General features: G+C 38.6%; 2 protein-coding genes across 20 annotated transcripts in view; one reads left to right on the forward strand and one right to left on the reverse strand.

Moving 5' to 3' along the window:
* br (broad-complex core protein) overlaps nt 1-18,662 on the reverse strand; it is a 77,303-nt gene that overhangs the window by 24,744 nt on the left and 33,897 nt on the right. For 13 of the 19 annotated variants that reach the window (XM_069133363.1, XM_046614389.2, XM_046614390.2 and 10 more), the window contains one exon: nt 10,503-12,594. The exons of 2 other annotated variants lie outside the window; for them this stretch is intronic. In XM_069133363.1, coding sequence (XP_068989464.1) covers nt 11,801-12,594 — 794 coding nt within the window. In that variant the 3' untranslated portion in view covers nt 10,503-11,800. 4 more of the 19 variants (XM_069133365.1, XM_069133364.1, XM_069133369.1 and 1 more) reach the window with 3 other exon arrangements.
* The window catches only part of LOC124213269 (uncharacterized), a 96,301-nt gene continuing 95,413 nt past the window's right edge, over nt 17,775-18,662 (forward strand). Inside the window, exon 1 of the mRNA XM_046614411.2 lies at nt 17,775-18,181. The gene's annotated coding sequence lies outside the window, so the exon portion shown is untranslated. The remainder of the gene's footprint in view (nt 18,182-18,662) is intronic.

An 18,662-nucleotide genomic window follows, 5' to 3' on the forward strand; every position in this document is an offset into this window, starting at 1 on the left:
TATGATTGTTGAGACTATTTAGAGTTCTGAACACTTTGCGACATAGAAGGCATACGGCGCTGTTCAACGGTTGAAAGTGTTGCTGTTCCTTGTGCCTTTTTAGGGTCAACTTCGTCGACAATGTTTTACCGCAAACGTCACAAGTGTAGCATACACCGGGTCGTAAAAGGCTGCCGTGTAACGGACTGGACAACCTCATCGCTAAAATGGCTGATGGCGAGCCTTTAGGTTTAGTAAAATGCGCGGAAGTTTTTCAGAAGAAGATATTCAGAATACGCGTGATTGGTTGATTCGTTTGTTTTTATATTCAGTTCGTTTCGGGTGAAGGTTAGTTTATTTGTCAGAAAGTCGATAAAATTGACCAAATCAACGACGTTTCGTTGATCGTAGTTCGAATCAGACACAGAACGTCGGAATACCGATTACACAAGAATGATCCAAGAATAGCGAATTGAATACGATAATTAATCAAGTCCCGTTCATAGCGAGGATCGTTGATGAGAAGATAGTACAAAGAGAATGAGAGCATAATGAGATAGAAAGAGAGAAAGAAAAGAAGAATAAAATGATGTAAAAAAAGTGAAAAAAAACCATAAAATCATCCGTTACGAACCAATGGAAGTGCAGACAGACCCACGTACGGACGGATCCCCAGCAAGTCCGTGAGTGAAGTTGGGTACACACAGAGAACAATGACGAACCAGAGCACATAGCCGAGCGGGACCGGGAACAAAGAAGAACAGAGATACGGCTGCCATTAATATTGTATTGTGGACACATTAGTACGATACTAGTAATTCTATACGGGGAGGTTTCGATTTATGTTACATTTGCCCTGATCGACTGACGGCGACACCTTACCGCAAAAATTCCAAAATCTAACGTATAATAAGAGAAAAAAGGCTCGGGGCTCTGGTTTGTCATTGATTACGGTAATTTGATTTATTTATTTAAGCGATAACCAATCGCAAGCTCGTTATGATTATCGTTAACCTACATTGAAACGTAATTTTTTAAAGTTCATTAATTTTTTTTTTTTCTTTTCTTTGTTGTCATTCGTTTTGTAACCAATCGATACGATCGTCTCTGTCAAAGTATTCTGAACTGTGTTCCGTGCGTTTTTAAACAACTATACAAATTTTACAAATTTCTTGATCTTCTTTTCAACGGGCTGTGGAAATTGACTTCTGTCGACCGGCTGATGGTTTTTTTTTTTTTTTTTTATTTTTCTCGGCAGCAGTCCTGATCGATTTTTCGATACGATGTTTGGGATACGAGTATTTATCGCAATTTGTACAGAACATCTGATTTCATTTCACACACCGAGGCATTATTGAATTGTATAAATGTGGAAAAAGTTCAGAGTACAGAACAGCAGACGACGTATTCAAAGATCACGCAGCTTTATTACGTAAATAAAATATGCAGATGTTTATATTTATAACATACGTACGCACTTATCGGTTGCAAGACAACAAACGTATAAAATACCTATATAAGGAACAAGAGGAGTAAAAACTTTACGTTATAAATTGTTTCCAACATACCATTCTCAATGCTTCCCCGGGCGTGCGGACGAGCCTAATGGGGAAAATATTACGCTTAACGTCACAAGGTCGCAGGTTTCGTTTCTTTGTTTATTTAATTTTTTTTTTTTTTTCGCATAATGCAATGCGTAAACACCCTGCAGGGATTTAAAGAATCACGTGTGTCATGTTCAAGTTACACGCAGCATGTACTGTAAATTGGAGCTTCGAGCTCAGATAATTAAGGAACTTTCAACCGTTCACTGTTACGCTCTTTCGTTTTTTATTGTATTGTTAAGAGACGCGACGATAACTTTATTAACGAACTGCAACGACGATTCCGCGATTCAGAAGCACTTTCACATACAACGAATCGAGAGCGACGTTCGCTGCCGAGAGCCGGTAATGTACTGTCGTTTGATTCCGGAGATCTCTAAGATTCTGGATATCGTCGGGATCGTTACTTTAATCCGTTCAGAGTTTCGGCGTTCTGTTATACCTACTTTCGAATCTTCCGTTCGCAACGGAAGATTGAACCGTACAACAATTTTCAAACGTCTGTCGATCAACGCTCACATCGAATTCAACGATGTCCGCGAATTTATCCACAGCTGCAGCGGAATCGTGAAATGAAATGATAATATTTTCGTTATAGCTGATAATTTTACAATCCCCCGTTAATTGTCATGCCTTCTTTCGGAAAAATGATAAATAAGACAAACAACGACGAGTAAATCCCCTGAAACATCTTGAATATTCTGAGATGAATTGAATAACGATACAGCGCGACAACTGATCGTAAAAAGGAATGAGAATTGAAATCGGAATTAAGAACAATTAATAGTTTGCGATTGCGCAGATATTTTTCAACGGGTATCCTGAAATATGAACTAACAATAATTGCGATTCTTCGATTAGCGATGCATTCTCGCATCCGATGAATTCGCAGGAAACCACGAAGGACGCGGTAATTTTTATAAACTTTGTTTCATTCCGGAGGGACTCTTGCAAGATTCTTCCACAATAATTAGACTTACAAATAACATATTCTTATACGTCTACAACCATCCGAACATAGCGATATATTATATTAAGATTATCATACTATTATTTGTACTATTTACACGACGTACATAAAGATACGTGAATTAATAAATTAATAAGAGTTTCGAATAATCGATATAAAAAGTGTTTATTCATATAAATAATGAAAACAATGCGAAGTGAGTACAATGGAAATGTGTTACCCTGAGCCCTCAAAAAGTATATTTAAGAAACAAAAATGAAGAACATTAAATTGAATTTAAAGAAAAATAAACACGTTATATATATGTTGTATTTTTTTTAAATTCAGTTTAATTATTTATCTTTTTATTTTTTTTTTATTTTATTTTCAATAAAATTTAAAAATATTAAGAATAAAAATATATTACGTGTTACAAACTCAGGTATAAAAAAAAATTCTATTTACATTTATCGTATGGTATACTATTCTACATGATATGCTAGAGCTTATCTATATATATCATAGGTCATACGATATTGTACGCATGTACGGGAAATTTATTTACAGTTACAGAAGTATGTTTTACCGGTAAAAAATGCATACGTTAAATGCATACGAAAGGCATTTACATGGGAATTTAACGCAAGCCTTAATTCAGAATGGGCATTCGTTTAATTCGCCGCAGAAAAGAAAAAAATTCCCCGACAAAGTCAATTGCCAATTAATAATTTTATACGCACGTGGTGCGGTTGATACTTATTTGCGAAAATTGGTCGCATCGGTCGCAAATCGGTATTTTTCACACTTGTCGTATAAGCTTCGTTTCTATTCGAGATTAAAAAATATCACTAATGTAAGATAATTATTTACCGAAGCTCTCGCATCAAAGTTACGCAGGATTTTCACTTTCGGATAGAGATATTTCGGTGGTCGTGAAAATAAGAGGACGTTGGAAAATAATTGATAATAAAAGATTTTAAACAATGAAGGTTTCATTTTTAGTTTCTCCTTCGGAAGAAAAGCCATTCGCTTGGTAGAAATAATTAGAATTCGATGTTTCGCGCGTAATATACACATCATCTCAACAATCTACGACTATCGATTCGATCGTATAACAAATGATAATAATAATCATAAAAATAATGATGAAAATGAAAAAAAAAATTTAAACAACTATCGAAAAATTTGAGAAAATAAAACAATATCCAAAATATCACAATGCATATAATTAATTCACTTTCTTTCTTCCTTTTTTCTCAACTTCATCACAGATAATTCCAAACGTAAAACGCCGAAAATAAATAAACTGGACCTTTGTTCACAAGAATTTAATTTACCCATAATGTGTAAATTAATGAGCATATTTTTAATAGTTTTATCGCGTTGCCCGCGCTTAAATTAACACTGTTGAAACTAATTTCAAATAATATAAAATGATAACAAAATCATACAACCATATTAGACGTAAGTTTGAATAATACGTGATGCGAGAGGAAAATCACTTTTATATTCGATCATCAATACTTATGCAATTTTCGCTTGTTTATAAAATCTTGGCACGTACTAATTCCGCAATATCACCTTTGTTGCCAACTGTAAAGTGTACAAAAATAGCTCACAAGCAATTAAAAATACAATAAGATTACAAGTTCGGATTTATAAACATACAGCGATAATTGATTAATCGGTGATGAAAGATTGTGTTTGTTTGCAGTACATTATACATTGTACATAAAACGAAAAAGAAAATATATAACACGTAGCCAAGATACGCGAATCGTCGAATCAATTGAACAGAGGAATCGATGATTAATTTTAAGATGGGAAAAACAAAAATCATCGCGCACTCCGTAATAATGAAAATAACTTCACGACTGGGTATCAAAGTGTCACTAATTGGAAGGATTGAAATTCAAGAGAAATGGAATAGAATAAAACATGTATTGCAAGATTATGGAATCGAAGAAAAATAATTAAAACATGAATATATCCAGTTTTACGTATGTCTAACGACATATCTGCATACCCAAGTCTTCGTCATCGAAATTCAAATTTGTGTCTTGATTTTCTTTTTCGTCACGGTTTGCAGTACGAACTGCAACTTCCGCTTTATGTATAATGTATGTAATATTCGTACATAAATATTACGAACGAAATTACGTGGTAAAATTATTTTCAGAAACATTACCAAGCCCAAGCTTCTATAATTATAATATAAATATAATTGTTAAGAATAATATAATAGACGCGTAGAGTTCAATTTTAATCTACCGAAATGTATATATTCGTATAACGCATACCTATACCGGTATATATAAAATCGTTATACGTTAATTATACACTAAACATCATCATTTGTATTCATTTCAGTCGTTTGTACTAGTTTTTTCTTCGTTTTATATAGCATCGCTGCGCTTGATCGACGTCCTCGATCTATCACATCACAACTATAGTTAGAATATCATGTATGTGAAAATATATATATATATATTGATATATATTACATGCGCTTGCAGATCAAGTGCCTTTCGATCCAAATTCTTTTCTCATCACTCAAGTGCAAACGTCCCGACAAAAAAATAAATAATAATAATAATAATAATAATAATAATAATAATATGAAGAAAAAGGATTTGAAACAAGAGAAAAAAAAAAAACAAATTCTCTCTGAATCGAACAGATGGGAAAATTGATATTTTATAGCAAAAACTTTTCCTTTCCGACTGAACCATAGTCTGGAAATTAAAAAAAAACCAAAAAAAAAAAAATGGCACACCGATGCACCTTAAATATCCGTAAATATAATTTAATCACTGTTGTTAAAGGTATAATTACGCGCTGCATAATTAAGGGACGTTAGTTTGAAAAAAAAAAATTTTAAATACGTCAATTAGTATGCATAATAGTTACTATTTACACGCGTGGTAGAATAACAGTCCTTATCAAGTAAATCATTGAACTATCAAGCAATCAGGAAACTCTGGTAAAATCCGGACAAAACGATTGAGAGACTGTAGTGGTGAGGCAAAAAAAAAACAAAAAAAAAAAAAAAACAAAAAAAAAACAAATAGGCATGGAAAAAAAACGGTCACCTTAAACATCGTTCAACTCACTGTAGCACAGCGTGCAGCCTCTTCTCGTATTCTCTATAATTTACACACGCTCCTTCCTTTTCTATCCTTATTCATTATACTATATATACATTACAATCACTCGTTTGTTGTTGTATTATTTATTTATTTTTTCAGTTTTTTATGTTCATTTTTCAAAATCCACCGTCGCGCCGTCACACGTATATCTAAGCATAATTGTTACCATAAGTGTTCGACGACGGACAAACGATTATATCGCAAGATCCGCGGCGTTCTTTCGTTACGGATTGGTTCATTTTTTCTCTTTCTTTTACATCGTTTTGTTAAATTTGTATTTTTTCGCGACGAAGGGTGGAGGGGGGGAGAGGGAATTTGAGGAACGCGACGACGACACTCGGCAAGCAAGTCTCGACAATCCCCGCTCCCCTGTATCATCGTAGGTATAAAAAAAAAAATCTGTTATTGCCTCGAAAATGAACGCTCGTAAATTCCCCTGTGCTGATCGTTATCCCGTTCCCTTTCCCTTTCCCTTTCCCTCTCGGCGGCAGCCCGCTGAAGTTCCTCCTCCTTGCGTTGCTGCTCGTTCTTGCTGTGCTGTCGATGATAGATGCTCTTGTGGTTCCTAAGGCTGTTCAGGCTCGAGTAGACTCTCTTGCAGATGTTGCATATCGGCTCCTTGCTCGGTCTCGTGTGAACGTTCTGTATGTGCCGCTTCAACCGTGTTAGCGAGGTCAGGTTTTTGTTGCATGGCTCGCATCGAAATTCATCGGTCACGCTGCTGCCGGCCAACAGACCTGGCGGCAGAACCAGACACATGGTTACTTTTTTTTTTTTTTTTTTTTTTAATTAATTCGTTAATTTCGGTTCGTTCGATCGTTTGATTTTTGCGTTTACATTACATTTCTGTTTTTTTTTTTTTTTTTGCTTTTTTTTTCCTTTTCCTTTTCTTTTTTGTTTTTACGTCTAGAATTGCATTTAATTTTACATACATTTTTTTTTTTTGCATTCTTTCTCTCTTTTTTTTCTTTCTTTCTTTCTTTTCTCTATCCGATTATCGCATCTACACGCAGCACACGGTAAATAGCAATAACCCCGATTGTTTCTTGACCGCGCGTTCAGGCTATTATTATTATTTTTATCATTATTGTTGTTATTATTATCATTATACAACACACACCACTTTCTACCACCTCCGTGCTTTGTGCATGTAAATTATTATTAGTTCTCGATTTTTTTTTTTTTTTTTTTCGGCTCAATATTTCGCCTTGAAGCAATTTTCGTTCGTTTGTTTTGTTTTTTTTTTTTTTGTTATTTTTTTTCTTTTTAATCTTGCAAACCGTTATACTGTGCCTCTTCCGTTTTACGTGTACAGTTATATCGTAAGCCATTACGTTTTTTATTTCCTCTTTTGCCACCATCACCTCTGACAAACAAGCCGTCCCCACGACCAACTTTGTTGTTGTTGTTGTTGTGATTGTTGTTATTATTATTATGAATTATCATTATCGTATAATAGATATATGCAGATTTGTAAATAAATATATATGTATATAGCGTAGTCGTAAGACCCGCTTTACGGTTTCGACCAGCACGCTTATGGCAGATTATATTAGATGTGCTTGCAGTGCACGATGCAGGATATACACGTTTGTGCATGTATAATAAGAATACTGCGGGACGAAGTGAAGCTTTTCCTTACGCACACCAGCGATTTGCTAACGTTTCGATACTGTTCCTTCGCTCTGACGCGATGTCTGTTACAAGTGGAATGAAAAAATTCAATAGAAACAAAGAGAAAGACTATCGTTTTCTGAGTCGACATCAAGCCGTGAATATTGCCCGGTAAAAGATTGGATCAACGGTAATAATAATAATAACAATAATAATAATAATAATAATCACAGTAATAACAATCATCCAGCAAAAATTCTAGTCGAACGAGTAAAAACAAAGCTCTGACATATTTCGACGGAAATTGATTATAGTAAAAGTTACAACTTACAAAAAAAAAAGTTGTTGGAAATTTTTCTCCAAATGTTTCGGTGAGACTTGAAAAGCGTTCTCTTCGCCGCAAGTACAACTTTCAAATGATACAGACTTAATACAATTGGTTTGCTGGTTTTTTTTTTTTTTTCTTTTTTCTTTATTTTATATATATATTTATATTTAGCGGATGTAGATATAGTAAAGTGCAAGCGATCCAAGAGTCCACAGCGATTGATTCTGAGCGATGATGTTAGTGGTTTGTTCAATTCACCAGATGGGTCCAATTATACATAAATATATATGTGTGTGTATATATATATATATATATATATATATACATGTATATATATATATATATAACATATATATGTGCGTATAGTAGAGATGTATAATATGAGTATTTACAGCAAGGTATAACGATATAATACTAATTAAGTAGTGCGTAGAAGTAGATACTATATATTACGACACATGATACGTGATATAGTGTAGTATCATACAACGTAATATATAATATTATATACAGGGTATGTATATATATATATATATATATATATACATATATATGCATGTATATGGATAGATAAATGTACGCATTTATGTATGTGGATGTGTATATTTACAGATGAGATAGATAGATCAATGATTTTGATGCGATGAAATTGGATTTGTTGAGATTCTATTTATTCATACGGATGTACACACAGAATTATGTCATCACGATATAAAACGTTGAAAGAACAACGCTGCGGATAAATAATTACACACAATTACATTCCCTCCCGTCCCAACAGACGTATTATATCCAAGTCACGCACGTCACGCCATATGTGCAGGGTTCGTCTCGAAGATGAAAAAAGATATATAAAAAAAAAAAAACCGCGGGCGAATTAAAGTATCCTAATCATAAAACGCAAATGAGGGCGCGTGAATTGCTTTGCCGAGGTGAAAAGTTTCCATTATTAAAACCACAATGTAAATTTATCGTAACTATTTTTATTGCATTCTTTCTTTATTATATTTCTCTTTTCCTCCGTCGTTTAAATTAATTGCGTATATAATATATATATTATATTTATTATGCAAGTATCGTAATTTGGTTACAAGCATTTTTCACGCAGGCATAGTATTTACGTACGTATGTATACAACTTATCGTAATACACGTTACTTTTATAGTTTCCCAAGTTGTCATTTGATTTTTCACATTCCCTAAGCAGCCTTCGGCATCTATATCTATGAGCGAATGAATGTAACGTCCATTCGCGAGATTAATGGAATATTTTACAGAGATCATACACGAGAAGAAACAATTATTATTTAAAAGTAGATCTTTTTATACAGTATACAGGAGCATCGGTAACAGCATTCCATCGATAATTAATCGTCGTACGATTCGATACGTTCTTAGTTTACAAATCGATCTCGGGCGCGTTTTTTTTTTTCTATATTCTCTTTTTTAAAATTAGCAATATCTTTACATCTTTGCCTCCTCTCGCGCAATACGAAAATCGAGCTATCTAATTAAACTTTTCGCAAACCAACGTCTCTTCGACAGGTTTAATTTCATCGCACAGTGCTGAGACATGTTTTCCGTTGCAGAATCTTAGAATTTCGTGTTTTGCATAAAATTTGTGAAACGAGATGATAGTTTTTTCGTTTTCCCGTAACTGGTTTCTTTTTTCTTCAATTTATCCATACCGCGCATAATTTATCTCACGAAAAGAGAACTGCAGTTTAAACGAAATATTTTCAATTTCATCAAACTTCGTTCCCGAATTACACGTTGTTCTACAACAATCGATAGAAAACCCGATATAATACCCATATGTTACGTATCATTGAGTTGAGTTAAAGCGTGCGTAAAATCGTCTTCTACAACTACATATTACAACTGTACATGCCTCTTACAATGGTACGAGACAATATCAAAGTATTCGACTATACATTAGGTGTGTGTGTGTATATATATATATTACATATATATTAATATACAAGATTAACGCAACGTATTCTTTCCAGTTGTACATTGTACAAGGTATAGCAGCAATAAACCATCGTTCTACTCAAATTGAGAGTGCAATTGAATGTTGAGAATTCCGTAATACTTTTCTCGTAAATAAATAAATTCGTTAAAATAGGGAGAGATTAAAAGTAAGTGGGGATGTAAAATGAAACGAGATTCGGACATCGTCTACAAGAAATCAAGCCCCGTGATCTGCGCCTGTTGCAGCTGCCTCACCGACGTAGAATTAAAAGAAGCAGCGGCTAGTCTTTTCCCACCGTGATAATTACAGGTGTGAACAACGAGGCTGTTCTTGGTTCGATAAACCTTGTTGCATATGGTGCACCTGAATTCCTCGCTCTGCGCGCAGTGCAGGTCCTGAATGTGTCTTTTCAGGGTTATTTTATTCCGCAGCCACTTGCCGCAGTGGGTGCAGGGCAGGCCCTGCATGGATTCGGTGTTCGCGTTCCTGAACTCCGGCGGTATGTTGGCGAACCAATCGGAGGGGGCGGATTCCGGCAGTAGGTTCACGTCGAAGGGTATCAAAGCGTCGAAGGAGGGCGCCGGGGGCGGAGGAAAGCCGAGACTCGCGGTGTCTGGGAACCCCTCGGAGTCGTTCGCGGGGCCGGAACGCGATGAAGAAGCGCCGGTGTAGCCCGCGGAACCGGAACCGGAACCGGAACCACCGGAAGCCCCGAAAACGGCTCCGCAGCAGTTGGCCGAATCGGGATCGATTCTCCGCCGATTTATCACCGGGAATATTTCCAACTTTGGTTTCACCTGCGATACTCTTCCGAGATGATCAGTCGAGGAATCGCCGAATATAGACTGATGAATATCGAGCTGATTCTGAGAAGAAGTCATCGCCAATCCTGCTTCTACAATCGCCAACGGCAAGAATGACGTAACCGGCGCGATCGTCATCCCCGTCATCATCATCAATACAATAATCATCATCATCATCATCATCATCATCATCATCATCATCATCATCATCATCATCACCACCACCACCCAGAACAGAGAAAATAAATGCCTTCGTTAGTCCATGGCTCCGTGTATCGGTGACTTATCGAATTTCAAATGGAAATATAATTCCAACAATCGAAAACAAAAATAATACAAAACAATACGATAAGCGAATGAAAGACAAAAAAAAAAAAAAGTAATAAAAAAGAAACACAACGGACGGAAAATTATTTTCGTCGTAGAAATGTATCGTTATTTTATATACGCATAATGGTGATATGTGTATATTGAGTATGAATTTTGTGTAAAAACATTGTTCAACATTTATTTTCTCAATTTCTGTATGGTACGGATATAAGATCTGCGGTATATTCTCCTCTCATCTCGTCACTGATTTTCAATAAATTTACACTTATACAAATACGCGTTATACGCATGATCATTGTCTTACGATAACTCGGACTGCTTTCGACTTTGCGGAGAAAAAAAAAAAAATACATCGATAGAAACGAATCTTCTGTACAATGGAAAATAGAATTCAGTAATTTAACACCTTTCCAATAAATACCTGTACAACCGGACGAACGATCAATTGCATAATCCTTAAATCGGAATGAGGAAAAAACAAATTCGGCGTATAAAGTGTTTTACAGATATATATACGTATATATACTGTACATAAAGCGCCCTCCCACTTTTCATTGAAAAGTTGTGCTCGTGTGTGAACAGCATTGAAACACATGATCGGGGGGTCTGGTGAGCGGAAAATACACTCCGGAGATTTATCAATGGGAAGTCCCAGGAGGAGGGAGGGGGGGGGGGGGGGGGGGGGTGAGGGGAGGAGGGAGGGGAGTGGAGGGGGGGTCAACGGACGTCCTCGTACAACGGTAGAGAACGAGGTAAAAGTTTGCCCGATAACAGCTGCCGGCTCGATAGTCATTCTTGATAATTGCCTCGAGATATAAACGATGCGAGAGGGAAGGTGGTTTGATAGGATAAATGCTAGTTCGATCGATATTGACGAGATATTTATTGTTATCCTTGAGATGAATCGTACGACGACGAAGATATGAAACAAGGTAATATTGGAGTAAGAACGAGAACGGTGGGACATCGGTTAGCGATAAATAAGTAGCAAGGTAATGATTATCCTCAGTCTCGAGAAAAGATTGTAGCAATATATAATCTCGGTGAGATTGTTTTGGGAATAAGGATCGTCAGTAGGACATTTCGCAGTGTAACGAATCCTGAATATCCTTCCGTTCGCGTTTCGCGTGATACTGCGACTTGTGACTGACAAGACTGTTCCTCGATTTGTAACTCCTGCCGCACTGATCGCAGGCCAAAGACTGAGGCACGTAAAAGTGGGTATCGGCGAGATGTCGCTGGAGAGACCAAGCGCGGGAAAATGTTTTTTGACAAAACGTGCAGTAAGTAGCAGCGCCGGCCGATCGACCGTTCGAAATAACCTCGGGCTCGATCGTCAGAGGCCTGCGCCTGATCTCGTGAAGACTGGGAAGCACCTGAACGGCGGCCTGCAGATCGTTCCGATTGTGAGCGAAGCTCGTTATCGCCGCGTCGTTTCCGTCCCCTTTCGATCCCGGATTTCCGGGATTTCCAAAATTTCCGGATTCGCAGGCCCGATCGTCTTGCCGCAGCAGGAGACAGGACTCGAGGTCCGCGACGGTCTCGATTTTCGGCGACATCGGTTCGGTCTTAAATACGATTTGCATCGGATCGTCGATATCCGCGTCGAGCAGATCGATCATCGGAAATTGATCGGGCGTCGACGGCCCCCCGCGATTTTCGAGATGTCGACAATTATTTTCCGTTCGCACGGGGCTACGCGGATCGGAAACTTCGGTCGTCACCCCGTCGACCGTCTTCTGCTGTTGCTGCTGCTGTTGCTGCTGCTGCTGCCGCTGCTGCTGAGCATCGTTCTTGCAGCCGGTTCCGATCGTTCCACCCCCGGCGGACTGCCAACCCCCGTCCTCCTCAGCGACCTCCCGGTCTGCAACCAAAGAGGAGGGGGCTGAGTCCTACTGATCCGCGAAAAAGTAAAAAAAAAAAACGACATACAACACAAAACGAGACCTACATGTACAACCGAGTCAACGCGTAATTATTGACGACCAAGTCCCACTTCCTCGGCTTTTTGATACGCGTAATTCCTCGCCTCCGTATTCCTGTTTTTTTTTTTTTTTTTGTTCTCACTTTAAAAACCGTCGTGACGAATGACGCGGAATTCGTACCGCGGTACATAGTTAATCTTCTCATCGTACACGTCATAATTTTCGCCCTTCTGGAGCCACGTTTTGTAAACTGTACATGCGTAATAGGAAATAGCGTGAATTTATATTACATATAATAAACAACGTTACGTTCCGGTTACTTTGCAATTTTTGTACAAGTAATAATGACACAGAGTCCCAGTGTAATTGCTTGTACGATGAAAAATCAGCCTACGCATTTTTAAATTCTCCTTCATTCAAGACCGATGTACGTATAACGCACAAGAAAAGTTTGAAGAAATTTCTTTTCACGAACTTTATAGCGAAACGACGCAACGTGCAGTTTGACAAGCGCGATTCTTCTCCCCGCGTCTTCTTAGATCTTGACTGTCATTTCTTCAAAACTTATACACAGAGGAACGCATTGCTGACGATTTACGATGATTCGAATGAATTGGTAAAAATGTGATATGGGGTGGGAAAAGGGGGTTGTGTTTCGTTCCTCGCGCCCCGTATCAACTCTTCGTCGAATCTCCGACGTTTTGTACGGTTAAATAAAACGGCAAGGTTGGTTGAGTTTACGGATAAAAGTGTATACGTGGTACAGGCGTATAATAAAACGGTGTATGTCGCGACTTCGTATATTCGCGGCACAGGGAATATAGACCTGCACATACACGTAATACATATACATATATATATATATATATATATATATATATATATAGGTATAGGTACATATATGTAATTCCGAAGCCTGAGAGAAACTTAGTTTCTACTATACAGACATCCCGGTTTATACCTTATACCCTTCGCGCATCACCGGAGTTACTTTCAACTTTGATATTTTCCGGGTGTAGTCGAGAAGAGGCGGAGGAGGGAGGGAGGGAGGGAGGGAGGGAGGGAGGGAGGGAGGGCAAAGGCGCTCAGGCTCAAAGATGTACGGAATCAGGGGAAACCCAAAAGAGAGCCGTGACGCAAGTTTGAGCGTGGCCAAAAGGCAAGAGAACAGAGAAACGGCGAAGGAGGGAGAGAGAGAGAGACAGTTGGCCCAAGTATTACAGGAGGAGCGAAAAAGGGAGGAGTAGAAGTTCGAGGAGTAGTGGAAGGAAGAGGAGGAAGGCGTCTACTACACTCATAAAAAGTTGTATAACGTCGGCAGATGGGATGTCAATACAGAGAGTAGAGTAGAGTAGATGAGAGTAGATGAGAGGGGGAGGGGTGGAGAGGAGAGGAGAGGAGAGGAGAGGAGAAAAGCAGCCGGGTAAACGCGCGTTATGCGCGAGGCTCCGTTCTTTGCGGGTTTTACCCGGCGGGTTACCTAGGCAACGCCTGCGTGATAAGCTCCCCGCCCTTACCCCTGCCATGCAGGAATAGAGAAGAGAGAGGGAGAGGAAAAGGAGGAAAGATGCGGGAAGAAGGTTTGCCGGGGATGAAAGGGGGTCCCGGGTCGCCTAGTCTAGATGCGTATTATTCTTAATAACCCCTGCACGATGGGAGAGGCGAGGCGAGAGAGGCGAGAGAGGCGAGAGAGGCGAGAGAGGAGAGAGAGGCAACCCTGTTATGACTGATGTCGACTCTCTAAGCGCGGCTGAGTTCGCGGTGCAGATCGATACTACCTACATAGCTGCGAGAATGGGGAGAATGGATAGAACGGGGGACGGCGAAGGGAAAAAAATACGAGTTGCTGCCGGATTGGTTACGCCAGTCTTAAAATCTCCCCCCCCCCCCCCTCCATCCCCCAATCCCTCCGCATCCTTATCCTCCCGAAGCTACGCGCCAGGCCCCCCTCTTTGATAGGATAGTTACATGTTTTACTGGAGATCTTAATAAACTTCCCTATTTTATGTTCGAGATTAGATAGGCGCCGGTACATGCGTAGGAATATAGCCGTGGGTGTGCATGTACATATATATACCATATACGTATTACATGTACATATGTATAGGGTAAGTACCCTGCACCCGCGAAAATCTTCCTCCAACTGTCGCCGGATTCGAGCTCGTTATACGGCTATATAGTACATATGTATACATAATACATGATACATATGTATACGTATATAACCTACTAAGGTGTATATATGCGAAGGTGCACGTAAAGTTCGCGCATTTTATATCCTTGTCGCGTGAAAATTACCGAATCGGTTAGGAAAAACGCGGTGAATCACTGAATCACCGTGTTTTACATTTACATTAATGATACTTTCAAATTTGATTTCGTCAATTTTTCATATTTTCAAACTGTTTTACTTTTCTTTATTCATTTATTTATTTATTTAATTTTTTTTTTTTCTTGTATCACAATCATACCTCGCTTTACGGCCTAGATGGATTCCGGAAAAGTTGGCCGTAAGGCGAAAAGCCGTACAAAGAATCAATTATTTCTACACGAACGAATAAAAGTTAAATTGGATGTATTCAAATTTTTTATGAAACAATATAGTTTACAGTTCGTAAAGAATATTATTGTTTTCATTTCCAATACAAAATACTTAAATAAAAATAATTACATACGTGTAAAGAGCGACCGTACAGAGAGGTATAGGTCGTGAATAATAAAATCAATCAATCAGCAGTTTTTCAACTGGCAAGAATCATCGAGCAAATCGTCTGTCCTCTTCTATTATAACAATAAAATAAATTTATCTTATTTTCACTCTGTGCCGTGAATCCGAGTTCGGATTTAATTTCCGTATCCGCGTTTCGAGCCCGATCGATTGATTCTTTTACATATCCAATACACGTGTGCAACACGTACGATACACGATGGAACTTTGATACGAGATTTCTGATTCCCGTATCGTGTGACGCGTCGAACCGTGTAAGCGAGTCGAGTTTATCGCGAGATAACGAGAAGCTTGAGGGTTAACCCTTCCTTTTCTGGAAGGAAGAGGGTCACTCCCGGTCACAGTGGGGAAGGTCCTGTACGGACAGGGCATACGTATATAGGTATACAGACCCGTACCCTTGAGAATGGGTGTACAGCGTAAGGCACGGAGTGCGGAACACGTCTGACACGTCTGACACGTCTGACCTCGTTCCGACACCCGCCTCACGGATTAGCCACGCGTTTTCACCCTTCTGACGTAGCCGAAGGCGGCGATCTGCGAGGAGGGCGAGGAGGGCGAGGAGGAGCGAGAGGGAAGGGAAGGGAAGGGAGGTCCGACAGGTGTGCGAGGGCGACGATGTCACGTGGTCGTGGGTGAAATTTTTTTTCAAAATTTCGAACGCCAAATCGCGCGCAAAGAAATCTTCCGAAAAAAGAGATCAATATTTCAACGTATCTCGTACTGTGGACACGATTCGATTCTCATGATCGTCAACTTTTCGGTCTATTTCTTCTTTCGTCTCTTTTCTCCCCCTCTCAGTTAACGTTATTCAGCATTTTAATGAAATTTTATAAAAATGTCGAAGTGTAATAATCGCTTCGTTACGTAACTGAACAAAGCAACGATTGTTCGGTGATATCAATATCCGTCGTTACGGTTGCTTTGTACGCGTTGCTCGGAAAGAGAAGATCGAAAATGATCAAACCTAAAAGTGTCTGTCCCCTTGATTATCGAACAGATGTGAAAGTATGCGCAACGCACCATATATACATATACTTATAATTCTTATTTGTCTGTTCCACTTTATCGCCTTGTTATAGGTATAACGCTAAGAGAAATAGTTGTTTTTATGCAAAATTCTTTCGAAATAACAATACAAGCAAGAAAGAAAAAAAGTCAACGGAATTATAATATTCATATGAACGAATATTTTCGTTAATTTGACCATGCGACATGCAGTATATCTATATACGTACATCGCTATGCGTCTACGACGATATAATACATGGGATATATAAATTCGCTCGAGGGTGGAAAACGCGCGTAAAATTTCTTCATAAAATAGAAATATGTATACAGGTGTGTATGTATATATGTATATATATATATATTATCTATGTATTACATACACATTAAGGATTTAATTTTTATTTGTCGTTTTCTCTTTTTCTTTTCCTCTCTTCGGCGGCGAGAGCAAGTTTTGATATTCCCACTAAAACGAGGCAATTACTTTGCAACTGTTTCCATTTTACGCTGGATTCGAAGGGATCGCTTTCATATCGTGGCTTCGGAGGCGAACGTTTGATAGGCTATAACTGGTATAAGGCTCCATGGGTTATAAGGCTTCAACAATATAGCCGCGCGTGAGATCCGATTAACGGCGCGTAAAAGCGCATAACTACTTTCACATTTTATATTACACCCGAGTGCTGTATACATATACGTATACATATGTATAATGCATATATACCACATAAGCCCTCACTATAACCGAAATTGAATACAACCGAAGGTTCTTCCTTATTGCAAGCAAGGGCGGAATCACCTGCGCGCATTTAAACGCGCTGATAACGCGAATAATTCAACCCCTGAAACGCAAACTTTCAACGCGTAAACGAGAATTCCTTTGATTCGGAAAGAAACTCGCTAATATCGAACAGTTTTTGGCGTCCGATAATATTTCGGATTACAATTACAAGATGGAACATTTTTTTTTTTTTTTTCAAACAGTCGTAACATACAATTTTTGCAGATTTCAAAATTAATTGTAAAGAGAAATGAATAAATCCATTCGTTCGTTTCAACAGAAGGAAAAACAACCAAAGCTGCTATTCTCTGTATAAAGAAAGAAAGAAAAAAGAAAAGTGAGAAGAATTAGGAAATTTACCACGTGAGAAAAATTTTTAAAAAATAAAAAAAAATACGTCTGCCGGCTAAATCCATAATCCGCGAAAAAAAATTGCGTGAATAGTAAAATGTAAAGGTGATATTTGGCACGTGGATAGTGCTGCCGGCTGGTGGAGGAACGTATAAAACATACGTGTCGGAATTACCGACGACTTGCCAACCGAAGAAAAACCAACGAGCCAAACAAGACGATCAAATCGCAATACAGTTGGCGGAGAAAAGTTTAATGGCGTCCCAAGTTCTGGCCAATTTCGATCAGAGTTTATCGAGTCGGTAACGCGACCGTTCGATCGTCGAATCAATCGGTACTTTTTTAACCGAGTTTAGAGTACCACGTACCTTTGAACAATCGCAGTGTATCATTGAACGATTAAAGTGAGAGAAGAGAAGGGAGGTCGGGAAAGCCGGTAAAAGTGTTCGCTCGGTGCAGTTTAATCGGCACTTGCACAACTAAGCATAGAATTTATAATTTCAACGACGGTTCGACTGTTGTGCGCAGTTTTTTCGAGGTCGCTCCAAGTTCATCATCGATAATAGCGGAGTCAGTCGGTCGGTCGGGCAACCATAAGGCGGGAAGAAAAAAAACAAGGCAAACTAGAAACCACAGAGAGAAAGAGAAAGAGAGGAAGGTAGATAGAGATAGAGATAGATGGATATAGATAGATAGAGAGAGAGAGAGAGAGAGAGAGAGAGAAATACAGCCACGATAAATGAGTAGGTATAAACGCGTTTCAACGTACATGCGCCTCTCCACACATGGATACCTAATATAATATTTATGTTACATTTCATACATTCGTAATATCAAAGATGACAAGAATTCACAGGATTCGATCCAACCTGAGCGAATACATAATAATTTACGTCTCAACTTCCTCGGTACACGAGAACAACGTGTAATGTACGTGATTCGTACAGTTTTGATGGGCGTTCAACCCCCTCAACCCCTGCCTCCACCCTGAACCCAACAATGTCAACTCTGTCGGTAAAGTTGAAATCTCACAGCGAATCTGAGATTTTTCCTCCCTCGATATCTCGATGCTACAAAAGATGGAAATTTGCCGAAATTTCAGATTGTACAGGTTTTCAAATTCTAGATAAAAGTATCTC

Source organism: Neodiprion pinetum, chromosome 2, assembly GCF_021155775.2.
Source record: "Neodiprion pinetum isolate iyNeoPine1 chromosome 2, iyNeoPine1.2, whole genome shotgun sequence".
Taxonomy (NCBI): Eukaryota; Metazoa; Arthropoda; class Insecta; order Hymenoptera; family Diprionidae; genus Neodiprion; species Neodiprion pinetum.